At 37.2% G+C, this 24,446-nt stretch overlaps 1 protein-coding gene across 1 annotated transcript in view; it reads left to right on the top strand.

Moving 5' to 3' along the window:
* The first annotated feature begins 412 nt into the window (after positions 1-412).
* GABRA2 (gamma-aminobutyric acid type A receptor subunit alpha2) overlaps positions 413-24,446 on the top strand; it is a 65,446-nt gene continuing 41,412 nt past the window's right edge. The window contains exons 1-2 of the mRNA XM_040063992.2: positions 413-941; positions 3,485-3,600. Coding sequence (XP_039919926.1) covers positions 871-941; positions 3,485-3,600 — 187 coding nt within the window. The 5' untranslated portion in view covers positions 413-870. The remainder of the gene's footprint in view (positions 942-3,484; positions 3,601-24,446) is intronic.

Below are 24,446 nucleotides of genomic sequence, written 5' to 3'. Positions count from 1 at the left end.
GCCGCTCGGGTAGGCGCTCGGTCCCGGCCGCGCTCGGTCCCGGCCGCGCTCGCCGCCGCCGCCGCCCCGCGTTCCCCGCCGCCGCCGGCCCCGTTCGCCGGCGGCACCCGCCTCCCTCCCCTCCTTTCCCTCCCTCCCTCTCCCCCTCCCTCCCCGCCTCGGCCGCCCGCCCGCCCGCTGCTCCCAGGTAGGGTCCCCGGGGGTCCCCAGCTGCCGCGGGCAGCGAGCGGCGGGCGGCGGCGTCCCCCGCGGGAGCGGGCAGCGCCTGCCCGTGTCGGGGCTCCGCTGCGCTCCGCGACTTGTCGCCCCGCGGGGGCTGCCCCCGCCGCCGCCCCGCGCCCCTCTCCGTCTCCGCGGCGGCGGCCACCGGTGCTTTGCCCAGCAGCTGTCAAACGTGCCGGGCGCTCGGCGGCGACGGGGGGCGGCTCGCCCTCGGTCCCCGCACCGAGCCCCGGCGAATGGCATGACTCTGCCTCCCGCCCGCCCCTCCGCCCCCCCGGCTGCGGTGTGCCGTAGTGAGGCGAGGGGTGGTTAAACCCCCATCCTCCCATACATACGCTTTTTATTTTTTTGTTCCTTTTCGTCTCGGGGCTTTCACATCACGGAACAGGAAAGCATCTGATGCGCCGGCTCACATGCCACTTCTGATCATACGTTGCCTCCTTGCACAGAGAGGGATCGTTGGGAAAGATGGAGATACAATAAGTTGCTAGTACTGAAAAGTGCTGCGGAAATCCAGTGGTTTCCTTTCTCCAGTGAAGTGACATATTTTCCTCGGGTTAAGTTGAAAGCACTGCTTGGCGGAGTCTGGCTGTGGCTGAGAGTGGGTTTGTGTTTTTCTTGCACCGTTAGGTTTTGCAAAGAGCAGCGATGAAGAGGAAGCTGGCACTCTCCGAGATGCAGTTGGTTCTTCTCGTTTTATTGGTGTGGCTACCAACAAGGTGAGAGGATGTTTAGTTTTGTCGTTCAGTGCGAGCATGTATGTTACAATCTGTTAAGGGTAAGCTTGTGTCAGAGGTTATAAAAGTATAGTATGTAGTAATGCAATAAAAAAAAAAAAATCTTTCTTAGCTGTTTGAATGCTGTATTACATAGTTTTGAGAGCAAATGTGGTAGAATGTAGTTTAGGGACCATAAAAGCCTGATCTCTTGCTCTTAAACGGTTTGTGAATTGATTCTTTATTTCACCATAAAAATAACAATTTCTTTAAATGCCTTTTTTGGATCTTAAAGATTTGAGTTACTGTATCACTGTGATTCTGTACCATACAAAATGGAGAAACAGACTATCATTAAGTCACACTGAAAATCACTGTCTTTAAAATAATGCTCATATATTTATTAATATGGGCATGCCTTCTTTTTTTTTTTTTCCGTCAAACAGAATTCAAAATGATACATAAGCTTTAAACCTCTAGGTGGAGATAGCATACAACTTCACAATCACATATAATAAAACAATAGCATCATTTATTAATCAACTTTTCTTATGTTGTTTAAAGTTCTCAATTTCTAAAGTGACAGCATAAGAAGTAATTGTTATTACATTATGTTTTTGTGTTGTTGCTCACAGGCCCTAAACACGTAATTAATTGTAGTTTGTAACTTTGATTTACTTGTTTTAGTTCTGGCTGCAGTAGGTCTTGTCCTAATGTGGTAAAGATTGTATGCTATATAATGCAAGCTTCCTATGATTTAACAAGTCTCCAATATTTTTGTTTGTTTCCCAGCGAACAAAATATTTTCTGATACTATGTTTTCTATTTCACTTTATACCTAACTATGGTGCAGTATTAGTTGAGTCACAGTGGGCCAGATCCTGCAAACCCTACTCAAGTGAGTAATCTTACTGACGTCAGAGAGACTATATGCGTTATTAAAGACTTTATGCTTGACCAAAGTTTGAGGATTTGACCCTAATTTGATGTAATTGTATTGATCTAATTTTTTTTTAATGGAATCTTGAGTTCAAAAACTGTTTTATCTCAAAAAGAAGCTTAAAAATGGTAGCGACATACTCTGACAGTCCATGAGTGCAATCATACATTTTACAAACCAAAAAGGAATCATTCAGTAACTACAGCTAAGAAAAAACTGACACATGAGTAAAATCACACATGACATTTTCACAGGTTCTTTATAAGTTATCTGATTTAGATCAGTTCTGTGATTTATATGATGGAAAGCACAGACTGCAATGATTTACATTTAAATACTTCTTTATGTTATTGAACTGGAGACAAACATACAGCTTTGTCTTTAATCATTTGATAGCTTGCTTTAGAGAAAATATCACCCAAACCTACTTTTGGTTTGGAGGAGGAAAACATGCTTGCTATTATGGCATTCAGAATGCCGTCATTTCGAGATGATTAATACTCAAGCACTTAGGGTTAAAAATTTAGGTAGCTGGAAAAGGTGTGAATGGTAATGTGTGTTGCATATGATGCTTTTCTTCCTTGATACTAATATGCTGGTTTTAATTAGATAAGACTGATGAGCTTACGTATTTCACATACATCGTGCTTAAAATTGTTGGCACGGTAACATTTGCATGTGTAAGGCTTTCTTCGTGTCAGGGTTTCCCTGGCACAAACCCTTTTGGTCTGGGTGCCCAGGTTCCAGAGGACTCTGGAGCCACAGCTGGCTGGGCAGCAGGTTCATATTCCAGCCACTAGCGTGTTCCACAGAAATTTGATCAATAAAGGCTGTAATGTCCCTTTCTTTATTGGGGAAGTTTGAAACAATCAGTGATCTACAGCTTCTTCTTGACACTTCATTTATGATTCCTTTTTCCATCCAACTTTCATAAGGTTTGTCTGCGTCTAATGGAATATCAGATGGTGCTTTTTTATTTTTATGACAAAATAGCATTTTAGAAAGATGAAGGCTGTCCACAGCTATCCTGCAGCTTGCTAGTCAGCACTGGTGCTCCCTCCCACCGACTGCTGGCGTCAGAGGACTCCCTGAGCATGATCGCTGGAGTTTTCCCTCATGTTTGTTCTTCTGGTCATGTACATTACATGACCATTGGGTGGAGGCAAATCCACAGGATTTATCCAGAGATAGCGTATACCTAAGTGAGGACTGATAAGACAGAGCTGGAAGGAGATGGGTTTGTGCATGGGATCCTGGGTTATCAGTCGGGGAGTGACATGCCACCAAAGCTTGGGAAGCTCTTCTAGGGTTTTGCACCAGCACAGCCTTCACTAACGGTGTTAGTGGAGCTTGAAGTAGCACTCACAGTAATGCAATGATGCCTATAAGTAAAGACTGCTGGAAAATGGTTCCTGGATATTTTGACTAGTGTGCTGTTGACTCTTATATTGTCTGAATTTGTCGTATATAAATTGTGTATTTGTATACTGTTAAACATACCTTTCCTGTTGGAATACAGCAAGTAAAGACCAGCCTGAAAAAAATGCATGATGAGTGTATGTTAAAACATACTTAGCACCTTCTAAAATGTAAAATATCCATTTAGATCAGTGCTGGCTGACTCCCTGGAAGACGAAGCTAAGAATAACATCACCATCTTTACAAGAATTCTAGACAGACTTCTGGATGGTTATGATAATCGCCTCAGACCTGGATTAGGAGGTAATAAAACCAATTCAAGATTGATTTTAAAAAATCAATTTTAATGTTCAGATTTTATGTAGTGATATTCTTCCTTCGGGGTTTTTTTTCCCCCTAACAACTGGTATGTATCTTGATAAATTATTTATAACTACATTCACCCAGATGAATCATTTGAAGTTTGAGGAAGATAACATCTATGAATGGAAAGAAGGCACTTTCACACATTTATCTTAAGTAAAAAGAAAAAAAGATCTCATGTTTTAACATAGTAAAACAGAATGTGAACAAAAATAACATCTAAAGCTGTTATTCCAGTCAGGAAATTTTGGTTGAACAAGGAATGCAGGCTTAATTCCCTGCAATGCGATAGGTGTATGTTTTCAGAAATCTACACAAGTGCTTTGTGTGACAAGTATAAATTCCACATTTTAGATACATTTCTTGGCCCAGTAAATTCAGTGAAAATGTTGTGGGTTTGACTTCTGTAAAATTAGGGTGTCACTGGTAATATGCATTTCCTTTCTGGGTACCTTACACTTATTTGGGCATTTGGAAAAAAAATTACAGAAAAAGAGAATATTAGAGGGCAGAGGTCACTGCACTCTTGTGCCATGACTGTATGTTATTTTTCAAAATGTCAGTTCACGTTTCAACTTTGAAGCTGTATGCCATCTTATGTCAGTATGTGTGATATAGGCAAGAAATTTAAATAATTTTATGGTGTTGAAAATACTACTGTGTACAGAAACATCTTTATGACATAGGGAGGGGCTGAATATCTTAGTTTTGACAATATTTTATCTGTTTTTGTTGTTTATCTGTATTTATTCTATCTAACATTGACATGTATTATTCAAAGTTACACTTCTGCTGTTATCATTATTTGTAACAGCTTTGGTAATTGTAATTTTCAACCTGGAGACCGTTTCAGCTTGGTGAAACTAATTCTAGTGCAAAGTCCTTGGGAGTCATTCCTGCTCCTGTTGATTTCAGGAAGATCAGGCCCAAAGCTAGAGACGTGCTCCAGCTTCCATGGAAATTACCATAACAACTCTGATCAAATTAGGCATTAGTTAAAGCTCAGAGTTTTTATCCAATACTTTTTTTATTCCACCCCAACCTGTAGATCTGTTTCTGTACTGGTCCTGGAGAATTGTGCCTTGCATCTGACACAGCAGAAAGTGGGAGCTGACACTGACTAAAACAGCTTTCTCATTATGCATTACTTTTAACGTAGGATGTATTTTCATTTCCATTTCTGGCCTCTGTACAGTGGAGGCTTGTGAAACATTTTATATTCAGAGACTTTTTAATTTGGATGATACATGGAACCTATAGCACTGTTGATGTGAGAATTTATATAGTCATGCTTTTTTTACAAGGAGTTTTGATTTCTTTGCAAAACACTCAAATTTAAGAATTTAGGCATAGTATAAACATACAATGACTTGCAGAAACATTTCATATCACCAAGCTGATGTTGAATCAGCAGGGCTTTTAAAATCATGCATTTTATTAGAAAAAATATTCAAAGTTTTCTTGCTTGCAAGGAATAAGCCATTTAATGAGAACAGTCTGCAGTTTCTTTGCATATCAAGGGTTTTTTTAATATTGAAATTATATTGCTGAGAACATGAAGTAAAGAAAAAATCTAATGGATTTTTCTTTTATATTTTTCATTACATTTGCTTCAAAATAACCTCCCTCTTTTTATTTATGAAGCCTCATAGATAATTAAAACATACTCTGAGAGCAAAAAAATTAAAGAATTAACATCTGTTTGATATTGGTATACATGGCAATCAACCCATGCAGAATATGTGTGAAATGAAAGTGTGTCATGCATATTAAACCGTGATGATTCATGACACATTAATCTTAATCTTCAAGAATACTTCAGTTGTGGATGGATTCTTACAGCTTAAAAGTACACTTGTAAATGGCAGTTGTGATAATTCATAATACGAAACATACCAAACAAGGCTTTTGTACATAATGCTTAGTAATTATGTAGTTTCATATTTCAGGAATTTTCTAGCAGTTTATTCCTTTTTCTGTATTGACCTGTAGTCTGAAAGGTGTGGAAATAATTAACCTTTTTTTTTTTAATATTATGTACCTAGTAATCCCTGGGAATTTCTAAAAGTGTTTTTGCAAGAGATTACTGCTTTCAGACCATGCCACATATAATTAATTTAAGATGCCTAGGCTCAGTTATATTTTGTTTCCATTTATATAAAACTGAAATAGCTCATTTGAAACCAGTAGAATGTTTACTTTGGCGTAGCAGTTTGCATTATTGCACACATATCACTACTATAACTGGGCTCACAATCTGGCCTAACGTGCTACAACAGAAATCTTCCCGGGTTTGAGATGAGTTCTTCTAAAGTAATCTGAAAGCAAGAGCTATTCAGCAGCCCACTTTCACTTGCTGTGAAAGACATTTTCAGAGATGTCTTACAGCAAAAATTTAACACATTGTAAAAAATTACTCCTTTAGTAATGAAAGGTTTTGGGTTAATACTGGCATTTTATCTAGTTATTGACAAACAAAAGGGAAATGTATAGGCTTCTAGAAAGACTGTATCTTAAATTCCGCTAAGTAAATGTCTGGTTGAGAGGCAGTTCTTGAATTAAGGAAGAGATTTGTAATTTGTTTACTGGGAGACTTGGTGTGAGTACTGACAGTATGTAACTTGATGCTTTACTGATGCACTTCAAAACTGAGTACTGTTTTCTAGAGACTGTTGAGGAAGGTTTAACTTTTACTGGTAGTACACTGCTGTCAGATAAACATGTTTTGGCTGTTGGCTATTGGCTACCCTACCAGCTGGGGTCCTTGAGTGATGTATGAACTCTACAATGATGAAATAACCTGCGAAATGGGTGTTGGCAGGGAGAAGATGACACTGCACCATCCCTTGAAGCCAGAAGACATCTCATATAACTTCGATATATACCACAACCTACTGTATTGATATGGATAAGCATGGGTTTTTTCAAGGGGAGATAATGTTTTCTCTGTACTCATTTTATGCTAAGCACGGGATTGCAGCTGGAACTCTTGACTGCACTTTCAGCTCTGAAATGAACTATTTTGCCCAAACATCCTATGCCATTTCTGTTTAGTCATCAAAATAAATTACCAGTTTGACTTCAAAACAAATTTCCTGTATCATTAGCATTAATTTGTATATAGCCATGCAAATGGCAAGTCATGCAGACCTTAATTGGTTATGACTCTCTACAAATCTTGAAGGTATTTTCTTCTTTTTATTTTTCTGTACTCTTTGCAAGATACTTAGAGTAACATTTTTTCATAAATCCTTTGCTTTTTATTAGCATGTAGAAAAGGAAATCCACACATTAATGGGCACTAAAACAAAGCAAGGAACCAAAATATCTGGAAGTGATTGAATTATCTGTCCACTCTCCTCTGCCCCATGAACAGACATGATCATGCTGGATACTTCAGTATTCTGACTATCTTCATAAGTTATTCAGCCTTCTTTACTCACATCTGAAATTGGCCTTTCCAACATCTATGGAACTTCTGTCTTTTCTACACTCCAAAAACTTATAAAACATAATTGAACAGAAAACTTAGATGTTGGAAAAAAAAAAAAAAAAAAAAAAAAAAAAAAAGGAAGTTACAAGGACAGAGGACTGGATTTCATAACCTAAAGTCTTGAGTGCCATATTGACATTGAAAACATCTATGGAAATGTCAGGATCCTTCTGCAAACTGTGGTCAGTCTCACCAGCTTCAGGAATGGCGTTCTTATTGTAACCAAAGAGTTGAATGCTTGTCGTTAAAAAAAAGAGAAAAATAAGACATTAGGTCAGTGAAAATTAAATGCACTGTGATTCTATTTTGAAAGAACCATCTCTGCTTTCGAATGTTTTGATTGCTTTAAGCAAGCATCTGCATTGCATTTGCCATACAGACAAACCGAATCCCCCTTTTTCCCAATATTTTGGAAATCAATTGAGCAGGAAAACTGAAGAGAATGGAGGGGAATTTTTGCTGAGTGTTGCTATCAGAGAGATGGTCAGCAATGAGCACTTGCAAGTGTGATCTTTCATCTTTGGAGCATTGGAAATTTCATTGCATAGAATCAGTGTAATGGTATAGAATTATCAGACTTGGTGAATAAAAGTTGTGTGATGTGCTCACCAATATGAGCACATGGGAAACCCATTTTTTCACAGATTACCTTTTCCTCCTGCCCAGATCAGGAGAACTGTATGCATATACATATGTGTGTGTGTGTGTGTGTGTTTATCAAATAGTTGACGGTTTTCAGTTGCCAGGAAACAGGGCCATGGTCATATGCTGATAATCTGAAATATCTTGAATTTAGGGCGCTGTATTTATACATCACTATGATTCAGAGTTCTTAATGAGCTTGAGAAGAGTTTGTACCTATAGCAGTCCCTAGCTGGGGGACCCTAGCTTGGCTAGTCCCCTAGCCAAACCTAGCAGTGTTTGTCAGCCCCAAACATGCTTAATGCAGATTCAGAGTATCATAAAGGAAAATTCTTTGACTTTTTTTCTACGGAACATTGCTAGAAAGCTTTCACCAGTGTTTTTAAAGGGAGAACATGCAGTTCCCCATCTCAGTTCTGTTTGCTTCATTAGCCTTTCTTTGCTCCAGGTTTATCTTTTGGAAATGGTAATATCTCTCTGCCAGTGCTAGTGCAGAGCAATTCAGAGCAGCAGTTGCATCTTCTAAAGCCTCCCTGTCTTTGTAGCTATGCTGGGACACAAAGGAGTAAACTACTGTATGCTCTTCTTTTGGGCACACCTGTAAGGACCACCTGGAATCTGGCCATAATAGTGCTTTCAGAAGAGTCAGCGAGAAACTCAGGTTAATTTATGGTACGGCTGTGGATAATGTATATTGGCAAAAAGCATTCATTGTAAAAAATGGAAAAGCAATAGAGAAGAGGATATGAAAATCTCATTAATAACTTATCCAGGGCATGCAGACAGTGCTAAAATCCAGGAACAGAACTATCTCTGTAGCTATAAGCATTCCAGGGAATGTTTCATTAGGAAAGTGGAATGATAAAAAACCCCCAGGAACCTCTTTGATACTAAAGAACGTACCAGAAAAATTGTCTAGTATAGGATAGGGGCTGAGTAACTAGACAGAGGCTATTTTGTTATTTATTTATGGAAAGTCTGTGAATAAATCAACAGTGAAGACAAAAAAAAAAGTAAAATGAATGCCACAACTGTGGAGAGTAATGCAATTGGAGAAAGTGTTGCACAATGCAAAGCAAAAAAATCCCAGAATCACAAAAGAAGCTGAGTTGGAAGGCACCCACAAGGATCATCGAGCTCAGTTCTCAGGCCTGCACAGCACCATCCCAAAGAGTCAAATGCTCCACCTCCAATGAGTTAACAGAAGTGTAGGTACTTTACAGCAGTTATATATGCCTATAGAGGAGCTAGTCTGGGAGGCTCTCTCAGTTCACTGAACATGTGTATTTAGTACTTTTTGTTTTCCTCTCCTGGCAAAGCATCAGCTTTTGCTTCTAATGCTAGAATTACTGCTGACGGCACCAAGGCTGAATTAGAGCAATGCTCACTTTTGTCTCATCTGCAAGGAAGCTGTGAAAGCAGATACTGCAGATTTCTGTTGGTGCTCGTTGTAAATCAGACTGATGGGGTGGTTACATTTTTCAGCCAGATTTGATGGACAAAGACATCCAAACCATCACCTTTTCTCTGTGATGCAGTTATTCTGAGTTATTTAGGAAATGATTGAGAAGCAGCGGTCTTGCTGATATCCAAGGTGTTCTGTTGTTGACTGCTTTCCACTAAGGCCTTTTATTATGCTAAATCTTGCAATGATTTTTTTTCTATCTGAAATATACAACTGCTTCTCATTCAGGCTGACTAGTTTAAATAGCTAACTACCAAATGAATGCAATATCATAGTTCCAAAGTTTTCATTACCTTTGTGTAATGATACAATTTGCATAAAGCCACCTGAATTGGAAATATTATTTAAATAATCTAACTCTAAAACATTTTCAGAAATATTTAAGTGCATTAGAAATCCATCTAGGATAACTTTGGGGATTTTAATGGATTTCATGGGTTTTTACTAGTGGATTTTAACCAAGCAAAATGTGACTTTAAAATGTGGTAATTAGTGTATATGTTGCTTGCAATGAAAAAAATTATTAGTCAATATGTAAAAATGAAGGGATTTTGTAATACAAAATTAATAGTACTCTGGGATACACTAAAAAGTGTCCTTATAAAGAATGTCAGGGAAATCCTTTAATGTTTACTGCTGTGATGCATCCGTGGAGTACTCAGTTTTATATATTCTTATTATAGAGCACACACAGAAAATTACTTTTCAAATATTTTCTTAAATAAGATATACCAAGAAAAGAGTGCTAATTAAGAATGTAAGAAGGAAGCTATAGAGATCTCTTATTCAGTTATATAATCACCTAAAGATATTGTGAATATGTTGGTGAAGAGCTATTAAACCAGTTTATTATAAAGCATTGATGGTCTTTGACATTTTGGGTTTAGGTGTATAGGATGTAGACAATATTTGGAATACACTGCCCTTCACAAAGGTGAAAAAATGGACCTTAAGAATACGTTTGATTTAAGGAAAAATGGCAATTATATCATACTATGATATGACTAGCATCACTATTTAATGATATTGATTTCTGCTTGTGTGACAACAACCAATGTTTAAGCAAATAGTCATGCATAATCTTTGAGACAATTGATTGGCAAGTTTTGACATTTTAATTTCAATGAAAACTAAAAACTTGGGATTAAATGGACATGGATAACTCCTTCAGCTTCTTTGTGTAGAAAAGGCTGGGGTTTTTGTAACCTTTTTTCTTGAGCCTTCTAATGGCAAATATGCATTTAAATATATTTTCTGTATTTTAGCACCATAAAAAAAAACACCCTGCCACAAGACATTCATTCTGCATAGCACAACAGGCTTCTGCTACATTCAAGGCCTGATTTTGGCAAAACAGTGTAACGATACTGTCTTTATGAGACATAATCTAAAAGGATCAAAAAAATGAAGGAGAATTATTTCCTTCCCCTCCTTAGCTTTTCTAGGCAAACTAATATGCTGATGATTTTCAACAGTTGCAGAGATAATGGCTGCTCAGAGTTGTGGTGGAGTTTCCATCTTTGTGGAGATCCTCATAATTTGACAGCATATGACCCAGGCAACTTGCTGTATCTTCAGAGATAGTTCTGCTTTGGACCTTCCAAAGGTTCTTTTTATAGTCAGTTATTCTAAGATTCTTTAACTGACCGCCAGCAAGACATTGAAATAATGGCTGCAGCTTTCCATCTTACTTGGAAAAAATTAGTATGTTAGATCTTGAAGATATAAGTGAAAGAAAAGTCTGTGTAAATGAAAGGTTTGAACTGCTTCAGAACAGCAGGATGCACAGTGTTGTACAACTCTTGAATTTATTTATTATTCATTAAGACCCTATTGAAAATGATAAGATTTTGAGTAGACAGGATCTGCAAAAATGAAGAGGAAATATCCTTGTTTATGGTCTTTGCCACATTTTTCCTATTATCACCTTATGCTGAGGCCCTGAAAAGAATTAAATATGTGAAAAGAGAGTATTTTAAAGGACAGGCACTGTATTTCATTGAATCCTTCTCAGTTTACTTCGGCAGTGTACGGGGAACTGAAAAACTGCACAACACTGTGCATCCTAGGGGTGAACACCTCCTCAGGAAGCACCCAGGAACCTCTAATCTCTACCCTTCTGCAGTGCCCTGAGACGCCTTCCAAAGTTCCTCCTGTTTTATTCTTCTGTTTTTATATCGCCCTTTTCTAAAGACCTATTTTGTCCATAATTAGAAAAAATGCCCAACTGTCTTTTTTGACCAAAATCTGATGAATTTATTTAATTCCATGTAAGTATAGTGTTACCCAAGTCCAGGTGAGATGTGCCCTGTAGATGCAGCTGTGTACTTGTTTTCTGTGGCTGGAAACCCAGCCTTGCCTTCCCCTTCTCCCAGGCACAGCTGCTGACATCCAGCTGCCTGAAAGATTTCTTATCCAGTGAAACTGGATGAAGGGGGTTGAAATGATGTGAAGGCAGACTCCAAGGCGGGTAGAAAACTAAGATTATCCTTTACCCAGAGACTGCATGGCCTTCCTTTTGTGCCAGCACAGTTCTCTGCTGGTGTTGCCTGGGCTGAGACAGATCTGTTGCTTCTGGCAGTACTCCTGACTGCTAATTCCTGTTTCTGTTTTCTTGCAGTGCTACCATTTTGTGGCTGTCTTTAAGAATAACCTTTTCAATGCGCAATCTAGTGCATCCAATTTTTAGAATTAATAGTGTGGAGAGAGAGAGAGAGAGAGAGAGGGAGAGAGAGGTATTTCCTCAGAAGGGATCATGCAGAGGAACATTGTAATTGACTGTATATTAAAACTGCACTTTTTTTTTTTTTTTTTTTTTACAGTATTTTGGTCTGTTTTAATTGTCAGTATTAGTGGCTACAATTAATATCTAACAGTAGCTTCTAAATACCCCAAATAACACATATGAAGTAGAAAAAAAAGGCGTTTTTAACAACCTAGCATTAGGGTAATACAAGCCAAGGTGAAAAACCACTATGAGCAAGAAGCATGGGAAAGGGAGGGAGGGCAGAACAAAAGAGATGACAAGTGAAGGAGGGAGATAAAATTGCCATATTAACCATTGACCACTTCTAAAAAACTGGCAGATTTGAACAGCTGTATGAAAGTTTTTTCAAATATCCTTTAGAAACCTGAAAGTAGAATAGATAAGAAGTTTTATCGTTATGGTATATGCATGCATTTAAATTTCTGATATTAGTATTGTTCAACAATGGGTCATCTATCTCAAGAAACAGCAATAGAGGATGTGTTGCTGTACTATTCACCAAACCCCTAAATTAAAGTATCAGCAGAAGATTTTGAATTAATACTGTCAAAAGTCTAATACATTTTAATTATAAGAATCAAAGGGCTTTAAAATGCCAGGATTAATCTTTAAACACATTTTTATATCTGTTTTTTTCCATGTTAATGCTCTAATGAAACTAATCACAAGCTAAAGGAAATTTTGTTTACCACTGCTACCCTATTAATAGTTTGCTCTATCATGCAGGGTATTTCACCACTAGTTTGTGGAAACTGTGTGTAAATCAGGAAAGTGTGATTCTGCTAACCTTCCAGAAGTAGTGTTGCTATTTGGGAACCATTTATGTGATTACTGTGTAGCATATTGCTCCTGATTTGCATTCCTTAATTCCTTGCCATATGTCTATTTAATAATTAGAGCATTTAATGCTGTGAAAGCAATGTAACTCAATTCCCCTCTTACCTGGGATTATTGTGCACATTAGAGGACATTAAACACTTTAGGGAAGTTGTGCAGCTGCAGAGATTGGATCTAATCTGACCAAATTGAATCCATTTTTTTTAATGTATATGCTTACATATTCGGTCCTCCCCATGCATTTTTTTGTTGAACCAGTAGAGATCACATGCCCTTATCTGCAATTTGTTTAGGAAAACTGGGGTGTCCCATGTTTCATCTGCTTAATCTGTGTTTTTTTACAGACTTTAAATATTTTATAATCTTGTAGTGTTATGACTAATATAGTTAACTGAAGATAAAATTCAGTGCTATGGACCACTGACCTTCACATATGGTCCAATAGAAATCTGTTAAAAACTGGTGCATGCTGCAAAATTTTATAGACTGCTTGCATTTATGATCTTTGATGTGAAAGTAGTTTCCTGGAGTCACCTATCTTCATTTATCACCTTCTGCTGTTTTAATTTTAAAAATTGCATACTCTCCATCTCTTAAATACTTAGATGACATGAAAGCAATGTATCTTCTGACTGAATGATTGCCCTGAATGTTGCTAGTTTTTGTTGTTCTCAATTGCTTGGTGCTGATTCTCTCATCCAAGAGAGGAAACTGTCTTCCAACACATTCCCTCCTTTTTCTTTCTTGTATCCATTCTCAGTTGTTCTAAGACAATAGGTTACTCAAATCACTTCTATCAGGAACTTGGGAAGTATTATAGCTTATTATTATTATTTCCTTTCTTTCAAGAGGGTAAGCCTCTCAGCACAACACCAGAGAGCAGAAAAGGAATGGAAAAGGTGAGAAAGTCTGTGTTTGTATTCAAGAATTTAGAAGTGGGTTTAAAGGACAATTCCTACACTTAATTCAGCAGCATAATGTTCTAGATATTTCATTGTGAGTGACAATGTACAGGCTACTGCAGATGCCTGTTTATTCTCACTATTTTAAATGATAATTTAAAGGCTCACTGGATGAGAAGCAGCTGAAGAGAGAGCTGTATTGTGGTGTATATAATTGAGAACACCAAAGGTTGTAGTTTTAGATACAGTACTGTGTTTATATAGCCCCTCTGCCATCCTAAGGCATTCCATAGCATTTCATGGGCTTGTTTGTGTCAGTAGTTTTAACTGAGCATCAAACAGTGAAATTCTTTTTATCAGATTTTAAATGTGAGTTTGGTGCTGCATCGTCTCGTGCAGTTTCTGAAAGGAAAAATGTGGAAGATACATCCACCTGGGAAAATAAACAAATAAGTAAACATGAGAAGGGAGAAGTATAAATGCCTGTTGTTTGAGAAAAGGAAATGGTCGCATTTTTAATAATCTCTTTCCATCTGCTGGGTGCTAGATGTCAGAGTATTTTTTATGTTTTTACTAGATGTTTTGTCTTTAATGACAATTAAAAGAAAAAAAAAAAAAAAAAAAAAAAAAAACAGGTAATCTGGTTTTGCTACTGCATGATATGCTATTTTTAAAATAATTGTTTTAAAATAATATCAGATATTACCTGCATTTTAACAAAGCCATAGTTTCTGCTTGGAAGAATATGCACTTTACTAAACTGGTTTCTGATTAAACTCATATTAGGCATTGTTTAAAAAGCAAAAAACAAAAAACCAAAACAACAACATAAAAAACCAACCAAACCAAAACAAAAAAAACCAACCCCCCCCAAACAAAACAAAACAAAACCCCCAAACAAAACAAAAAACAAAACAAACAAAAAAACCCTCACACCAAACCTCACCCTTTTTTTGTTTTTAATGTATGCCCATAAAAAGCCCAACCTGTTATTTAAATATTAAAAGCAGATTCCAGTCCCAAATACATAGTCTTTCCACATATAGAAGCCTCGTGGATTCTCAAAGTTCCATGGACAGCCGGAGGCAAATTCTCTTGTCACAGGCAAAAATAAAAGACAAATTTGAGGCTGCTTAATCCAAGCTCTCAGTGTATCCTGGGAGTATGTTTTAGAGGAGATTCTGGGAAACACTGTTATCTGTAAAGTAGCTTGGAGACTTTCAAGTGACTCAGCTGTGGGACTTTGAGTGCTGCACTGCACTTCTTGTAGACACTCGGCACAGCCTTAGACTAAGACCTTTTTTAGTATTAACTGAATATCAGAAGAATAACTGACAACTCTGTAGCATGTTAAAATGGGACTTAAAATTGCTTCAGTGCTGTCCATACTAGTATTTTTTGCTTATTTGGGAGATGCTTGTTTAAGTATTAAAATGATTCTCTGTTGGATCAAGCCATGAACCTGTTGTTTGTCAGGACTCCTGTTTAGCAGGAAGTTTATTAGTCATGACCATCCCTGGAGTTGTCCTGCCAAGCAAAAATTGTTAAGAATAAAAAATAAAAGACAGCTTGGCAGCCAGTCTGATTTGTGCTGTGTCTTGAAACTATAATTCTACTTCTTCCTTCCCTGCATTTCAGCAACTGTGAGGCTCGGGAACTTGAGAGGAAAGTGTGTGTCTAAATGTTCTTAAGCATGCTAGGTATTTAGGGTGTTAACATGCCCACAACCTCTGGCTGATTTTAGTAATTCCTCTGACTAGCTTTTTTGAGAATATAGAGGAGTCTGGATAAACATTAATTTCCTGTACTTCATAATTACTTTACCTGGCTTGAAATAGGAACTGCTGCCCGGTTGATAGAAGGATTAGAATGCTGTCTTCATTTTTTGTTTTTTAATAGTGTGTCACAATCTTCTGAAATAGTATTATAGAATTTCATGCGGTGTTACATATTAAAAATATATTTGAGGATCCTGCTGAAAAAAATGCATTAAAAACGCCCACTAATATGCAGCTCTATTAAATAAAGGCACTACCTCTTCCTACCATTGGTTCCTGTCATGCTTGAATGCAAAGTACAAGGCTAGCAAAAGATAAAAGAACTGCAGCTCAATTTTTAATGACTATACAATCCAGGCCTATAATACCCAGACAGTAAGCACAGACATTAAAATTAATCTGTCTGAAAGGACAATTTCAATGCTTGCTTATGTCTGTTGCTCTCTAGAGGACCTCCATCAGCTTTTGGGACTTTGGAGCACGTGAGTGTCATACTTTGTTCTGATAGCAGCAAGCCTTGGGAAGATGCCAGCTTCTGGTGACATGAGTGCTTGCCACAGAATAAGCAAGACAGTCCTTCCCAGAGCTTCATCACAGTTTCTGTCAGCTCCAGGGTGGCAACCACAGAGACAGAAACAATCCAAAGGCTTCTGCTGAAGCTGGTAATCACTAGGGGAAGACTTCACTTCAGTGGGCTCTGGTATGCTACCCAGATTCCTCATTAAATAATTAACAAGGCTAATAAGGACTGTGAAGTGTCTGTTTCAGCTTAGAAAAAGTTGTGTGTAGCCAAAGAATGAATGCTCTTTGTATATATATATATATAATCACAGTTTCTTGGCCATCCCACTGAGACCTGTGGCCATTTTACAGGTGCTTGATGCAGACGACTTCTGATGTTCTTCCAGGAAGTTGTGAGAATTTAGGTTTTTTTTTTTTTTTTTTTTTTTTTTTTTTTTTTGTTTAGAATGTGGGAAGGTACTGAAGGACAGCATCCTTTCATAACTTGTACTTTCACTGACAAATTCACGTTATGTATTTAATGTACATATGAACCAAAGTGGCTTCTGAAATCTAACTTGGATAAAAACTTGGATGAGTGATCTTGGTTAGAAAAGCAGCTGGACCTATGTAAGTGATGGGCAAGCAAATAAGCTAGCAACAAAAATGAAATTTTTTGAAGAGTCAATACCCACTATACAATAAAAGCACTTCTTGAGAAACCCAGACTTGGCTGTGTTATGACTTCAAAGAGAAGCTGGAAGCTTCTGCTTGTAAAAATGATACTGCTGTTAGGGGTAGATGCAGTTCGAAATGCAGGAGGGACTGTCAGAGTGAGTGTATCAAATGGGATGATTTATAAATGCTATGACTTGGAATAAAGCACAGAGATTAAACCTGAAATTATCCTAGAAGTGTAATGCAGCAGAATTTGCCCAGGTGTTCCATGACTCTAAGTACTGAGGTCATAAAATTCAAGCATTTTTAAAAAGTAAGAGAGATAAAGACTTCTGAGTATAAGTTTCTACAATCTGAAATAAATTTGGGAATTTTTCTGCCTTACCTACATGTTATGATTTTCCTGCTAATAGCACAAACCTCTAAGCAGAGTAGGCAGAAATACAGTCTAATGCGAATGATGGCTTTGTCCTCCCTACTTCTGTGATGACATCGATTCAGGTCAGTTCAAATAATTACTGCTCTACTTTATTAAAGTCTGCTCCCCTCCAGACTTGAGTGCTTTTCTTGTCTTTCTCTGTCCCATTCTTTCGAGTGTTGGGGCAGTCTGGTTTATTTTAGCTCTGTCATGCTCATCCAGTTGATCTAAACAGTGCAGTAGTCATATTTATTAGTCAGCCTGGCAATTATTAACACTCATCCTGATGGAAGCTGTAGTGTCTAAAGGGACAAGGTTTAGTGCTGATGTTTTATTTTTCATTTGTGTGGCGTATGTTTTTGGCTTGCTGCCAAATGTATCGTGTTAGCTAAGTTCCTTTTACTTCAAGGTTTAAATAACCCATTCCAGCAAGATCACATTTCTTTCAGCCAAACTCAACTATGTTTTCAATTTCATTTTTCTATTGAACATTTTATGCAACTTTAACTGAAATAAACTGGTAGTTTATTTTAAAGCTGAATGCTTTTAAATTATTATTTTTTTCTTTTTTTCTTTTTTTCTTTGTGGTGTCTGAGTGTGTAATAAAAAGGGAAGAAAGGAATATTTGGTGGATTTCATGGTAGTCTTACGGGAACAAGTTTCATATTGCCCATGTGTTTAGATTGTCCTTCCTAATGATTTAATTTACTTGTTTTAAACATTTTGTCTCTCCCTTTTTTAATTGTACCATGGTCAACACTACTGTTTATAATTACCTAGTTATTACAGGTATTTATACAACCAAAGCATCCATATTGTATTAATACCTTTGCAATGAAAGTAAATTAGAGGAATACTCTATTTAAATGATAGGGAAAAAATCCAAAAAGCTGTCTAGATAGTTAATTGCTTTTTTAATCACTTGGAAGTCAATACCTCTGAGGTTGTCAAAATGTTGCCGGAGGTGACAAAAGTCTATGAAGTCCAACAGTAATGAGTGAGAGTATCTAAATATCTTCTTTTCCCAGTGCAAAGAACCAATTAAGTTTTGCACTTTTGGGCTGCTTGAAATTTCTTTCATGTTGAAGTACTGGTAGGATTCAGGCTAGACACTGGTTGATTGATGGGCCCAATGTGATATGAGCTGCACCAGACAGTACAGTAGCCTTTTTATCAGGGATAAAGTACATTCCAGCTTAAACATCTTAGTTACTCCCTGCCTGATTTGAATCCATGTTCCCCACTTTCCAAACCTTTCCACAGGGCTTTTGATCATTCTGAGAAAGGGGCTTCTTCCACTCGAGATGTTTTATTTATTGGTATAAAATAGCTACATATGTGTCAGACCATGGACTGAGATCTCTTTTTACCTGCTGGCCTGTAGAGGCAATCATGGTTTTTGGCCAGTTGGCCTCACAAGATGAGAGGACTTAGGTTTGTCATTTCCCACATCTCCTGGACCCCACAAACAGTGGATTACTTCCAATGGCTGGGCACCCTGTGTGGAACATGGGTAGAACTGAGCACATTGGCACAGCTCAGAGATGGTGTGGGCATAACTGTCTACAAATGTGGTTCTTAAAGTTGATAAGCTGAGTAGGAATCTGTCAAGCTAAGTAATTAAAAATGCTGAAGAGGGGCATGCAGCTGAAGCCTTTCTTCACCAGCACACGTGAAATAACCAAGGCTGGGTATGAAAACATTACCAGTCTCCTTTTCATCTGTTTACAAGAGCCATGGGAGAAGCTGACAGTCAGGTTTAATGGAAACTTTTAAAACAGAGAGCAGCTCTTGTCAAGTGCATTCTCTAATTTAAAGCAGAAACGTGAACTCAGTTACTGTGTGTCATGTTTTCTCTTGACCACAAAGTTGAATTTTCTAAGATACAACATGTTTCCTCAGTCTTTGGAAGGAATTGTTCTACTTTGTGTAAATAATTAGATCTTGAGCAGAGGCTTCAATTTAAGTCTGCTCTATCCCATGAGTACTGCTAGGCTGTGGAATTAGTCTCTAACTTGTTTTCTTGCTTTCTCTCTCAAAATCTTTCTGGCTCAGTAAATTTGTAATTATTTATAGTTTGAGGAATTCATTGGAACTTGGTTGAGAGCCAGGTCTTTAGGCTGTTTGGCAGCATTGGGATATTTTTGCTTTAAGGTGAAAATATAAGCAGCCAGGGAATTTTAGGTACTGACAATGTTAGCAGTTTGGGAATAAAGGGGATTTAGACAAATATAAATGCAAAATTTAGTCATTATTATCTGGACCACAGAGACATTCAGATTGATTTTGATTGATTTAAATGGAAACTTGGAGCTTAAATAACTTTGTGGAGCTTACCCAATGTACGTTAATAGGTAATTTGGCACCAAAATCAGCCTTTAGTTCTATCCTTGAGTAACATTTTTAAATTTGTGGAGAAAGCATATAGTAGAGTTAAAACTGCGCCTCAAATGTCACTTGTATCAAAGGTTCTTCATTCATAGGACCTTTTGGAAATGTGTTTAAATCTGTGACTTGAAGTAATAAGGTTTGCAAATTAAAGGTCTCTTGGGAGAGAGAGAGAAGAAAATGTAGTAAATAAAATGTTTGTGTGATCTGCACTCTTCTTTTTGACTGAGAATTAAACCTCAGTGTGATTCTGTGTGCATTTTGTGGGTAACCTACACCTAAAAAAAGCTGTTAGTTTAGCTAAAAACATATCTGAGAATGTTTTCACAAGTCATATTTTTTTGCTAAGGTAGAGAAGGTTGTTGACAGTAAAGCTAAATTATTTTTCCAGGTCGGTGTGTATTTTTGATGGCAAAAAGTCTCACTCATTTCTAAAGAAACACTAATGTTTAACTGGATTATTGTATTATAGCAAATTCCTGTTATTTTGAACCGTTTTAATTATTTTAAAATAATGAATACTACTTTGCTGGAATAAAAGAATGGGCTTATATGCAGCTAAAATATTCTGTTGGTGTAAATGACATAATAGTATTTATGGTGCTGCTTTACAGGGCTGCTGAATTTCATGAGTTCTGATTAGCCCTTTGGAGCGCCCCTGGTAGACTTTACATAGGGCTGTCAATTTATTAAGTGATTTAATGTGTTAATAGATATCAGCTCTTCAGAGGTAAGTCAGTTGGGGTCTCTTAGCCTACTGGCTTTCAATTCCTTTCTCTTCCTCCAGACATTTTCTCAAGAATATATTCTTGTTCCAGTCAACACCACGAGAAATTAAGTACAGTGTCTGATTCTGGTCTTACTTACACCTATGTGAATCAAGAGTGCAACTTTTAATATAATACTTAGAGGTATTACTAGCTCTTATGGGTAAGCTTACTCTACATATATTTTGTTAAAGATGGAGATTTGAAAGAGAGTCATGGCCCATATGAAGAAATTTTCTTGCTGATAATTCATGGATAAAGTGAGTCCATTGGAAGTCAAGTGCTGATGTCAAGAGGAGAAATGATTTTTTTTCTTCTCACAGATGACCTCAATTTACAAATTGCAAGTGGTTTTATGTAGGGCATATGTGGCTTTGAGACTGTTGTAATTTAATGAATGATAATGAATGAAGATGCTGAAGTTGGATAACTAAAATTGTTGCATAAACCACCTAAACCAAAAATAAAGAACTGGCAGAACAAGATTTTGAAATACCACAGACTTTGCTGCTGTTACAGCTCTGTGTTGCATGACCTCCTCTGACCCCCATTCCCTGCCAGCCAGTCAGTGTCTTGAGCTGTCAACAGACACACTAAGGAGCTTGTCAGATAAGGGCAGCATGTTGAGTTGGAACATTGTTTGATGGATTAAGACCCTGGCTGTTTCACCTGTGCAATTTCTGGGTTGTATTATGAATGACATTTTCAAGGCCTTTGGGCAACATTGCCAAGCATGCCCCTGGATACCATATTACAATGTCAGAACAATGTCAATTCCAGTTAAATATTTTTTATAGAAAAGTAATTAAATTAATATCAAGCTTTTGACAACATTTCCACAAAAAACTCAGAAATACTCAGTTAAGTTTCCCATAGCACTGCAACTTGACCTCCTTTTTTGTTGCTATTATAATTTAAGAGCAGCATTTTATTATTGCTTCACTCTCGTGGTTTTTTGTTTGTTTGTTTGTTTGTTTGTTTTGTTTTTGTTGTTTGGTTGTTTGTTTGTTTTGCATTCTTTATCAGCCTTTCAGTTACAGCCTTGCAGTGTTCCCTCAGGTACTGTTAATTCTATATTTAAAATAATTATCTGAAATTTTTATAGTATACATTAGAACTGCATATGTATACTTTAAAAGTTCTGTCCCACCAAGAACACTTTTAGTGGTTTTTAATTACCTCAAAGAGATTGTCTTCTATTTTAGGTGCCCAAAACCTGTATTTACAGCTTTATTGACTAAAAATTGAAATTAAAAAGAAAAAAAAAAGTCCAACCCAATATACTAGGCTTGTTTTCTTGTGAAAATAGGAAAATAGCCTTGATACAATAACCAATAATTTAACCAGTTTCATGCAAGCCAACATCTGGAACCTTTCTGAAGATTTAGCAGTGATCACACTCCTTCCTTCTTTTAAACATACATAGAATGAGCCATGTTTTGCCTCTACTTTCTGTGAAGAAGGGATGCTGGATTATTTTGGTGAGAAGGAAAATGAGGAATACTCAAGTCATTCTCAAATATGAGAAATACTCTGAAAATTTATTTCAATAGAGATAATGCTTTCTCAGCATTCCCCAGGAAAGGGAGACCTCTCAGGATGCAGAACGCTGCACGTCTAGCTACTTCAGGTCACAGACACTGGAACTCTGTGTATCCTGTCAGGGATGCAGCCAGGTGAGAAGGGACACATGAAAGAACTCAAAATAATTTTTGAAAACTGCTGTCAGACAGCATACCATAGGAACTCATTGAAAATTTAGATTTTTACTATTTTGACAAACTGGTAAATGCTCATGAGGAACCTTTTCATCTGACTTTTCTGATCATCTCCATTACTCAGCCTGGATTGGTTTAGACTTCAGCCACTGCAAATTCTCTGCCAAGCAGCCTACTTCAGCCAAGCCAGCTCTTCTACTGAGAAACAAGTTAGCAGTATTTCAAACCCTCAGAAAGGGTATCCCAACAGGAGAGTTGGCATAAAGGAATTGGCAGTGCCACTGATACCAACTCTAGCTGAGCTCTGAACCACTTTTCTAATTTTTTGACAAGTCAGTGATGTTGACATTTTCCAGTGTGGTTACCTAGAGCTGGACAGCTGTAACCAGACTTGGCAAACACCTGTACTTCACATTATTTACACGTAACTTAATCCTTCTGCCACAGCTTCCCAAGTATGGAGAACTGAGGATAATAAAATTATTATCTTCATAGAGGAGTTGTTATAATTAACATTTTTTTTAAATCCCAGACGTAATTAAAATACACAGCAAACATTCCAGCTAAGGACAGATAAGGATGAATAAATCTTCTGCAGTCTGGTATATGTAGTGCTTTTTCTTAGGTTCTGTTTTTTTATTTTTTCCAGTAATGATACCATGTCAGTTCAAGGAAGGAAAGGGAATCAGAAGAAATCAGTGCTTGAGAAACATGTGGAATATGATCTTAATAATTAATACTTTTTTTATACTTCCACGGGATGTGTAACTTTATTGACTATATTTTGTCAGTTTACCTTTGGCTTCCATCATCTGAGAAAATGGTCTGATCTGAGTCAGATAGAGCTTCTTTTTTAACATTTATGACCAAAGCAAGTTAGAAATGGTGCTGTAATAGCCTTTGCAGAATTTTAGAGTACTTCATGTGATAGTGGCAGCTACATGTTATATCCTTTACCTGAGATTTTTTTCCCTAAAAGAAGCTGTTCCTATTTCTTTGTATAATCTTCAAAAGCACTGATCCAGAATAACTTAAGAGCCTAAAAGTATAAATGAATCCAACACCCTTGCTCACAAGAGAGGTTTATTTAAAATCTAGACTGTTTTTCAATATGGGCCTCCATTGATCCAAGCATTTTTAAAATCAGGCCTTTTAGTTACGTGCTTACATGTCACTTGAGGAAACAGATTTTCTCTCCCAGTAGAGAAAGCTTGTCCTTAACTTTTCTCAAAAAAACAAACTAGACTTGTATGCAAACACATGTTGCATTGAACATCTTTTAGCTGACTATATTCCTTGGCTTTTCCACAAGAACTGAATCCAGAACTGTTTGAATCTCTGGTGGGCTAAGTATGATGACTTGTGCTTTTCTTGCCAGAATACGAATTATAAAAAGCCTGTATCTCTGACGACTGCTGGATGAATTTTGATTAGAGAGTCCATTTGAAACTCTGCTTTGTGCTTCTGAATTCTTTGTTTGACAAGCACATACTCCTTCAAAGCAACAGCTACAATCAAGCAATGTTTGTTGTAAAAAAAGGAGGACGTATTTTTTCCTTTTGTAGACATTGATTTTGAGCCCTCAAGTTCATATTTTTTAATTCAGAGGATCCTTTATTGTAACACTATGCAAAGTAACAAGGAAGAAACAAGCACAAAACTCAGGCTGCTAACACAAATGGATGGTAGCAGGAGTAATTCAAGATTTATTATATTTCAGCTTCTTTTGTCTTTAAGTATTTGTTTTCTTGAAGATAGGGTATGAACAGAAACTTAACTATGCAGAATTTGGGAAATAGGCAAAAAATAAAATCTGCCATTTACTCCTTAATGTACTTTTCTCTTAACACTAACCAATAGGGGGAATCTACAGACTGTTCTAATAGTTTAAGTTGTGATCAATGTTTGTTCTCCTCTCTGTCTTCTCTGTTCATTTCTGATGGAAGAGTAGATCCAGGAGAGTTTATCAATTATATAATAGAATATATATATATATATTTTTAATTAAAACTAGGAATGCAGAGCAAGCTCGAAGATCCCATATCCTGTAGCTTATTATATGCAAACATTAAAATAATTCCTCTGTGTCAAATAATAAATCAGATACAAATAACTGATAGCAATAGAGTGAGGTTACAAGAAGACCATGTTTCCAAGCATTTGGGGGATGGGGACTATGGAGGTAAAGATTTGCCAAGTGACTTTGTTGCCTATACTAGTGTTTCTTCAACTTATAAAAGTATATTTGAAATTAGCCTTGGCACTCTGCTGTTGGAATACTTGATTGTCAGTCATATTTTTGTAACACCAGTGCTTTTCATGGAATTATAATTAATGTATTGTATTGTCATCACAGTACAGGCCAAATTTCACAATTAGTCCCTGCAGCACCCCTTTACCTCCTCAACAGTAGATCTCTTGTCACACTCACA

The sequence above is a fragment of the Hirundo rustica genome, chromosome 5, assembly GCF_015227805.2.
Source record: "Hirundo rustica isolate bHirRus1 chromosome 5, bHirRus1.pri.v3, whole genome shotgun sequence".
Taxonomy (NCBI): Eukaryota; Metazoa; Chordata; class Aves; order Passeriformes; family Hirundinidae; genus Hirundo; species Hirundo rustica.
Note: the sequence above shows the minus strand (reverse complement) of the source record. Positions and strands in the feature narration are given on the sequence as shown.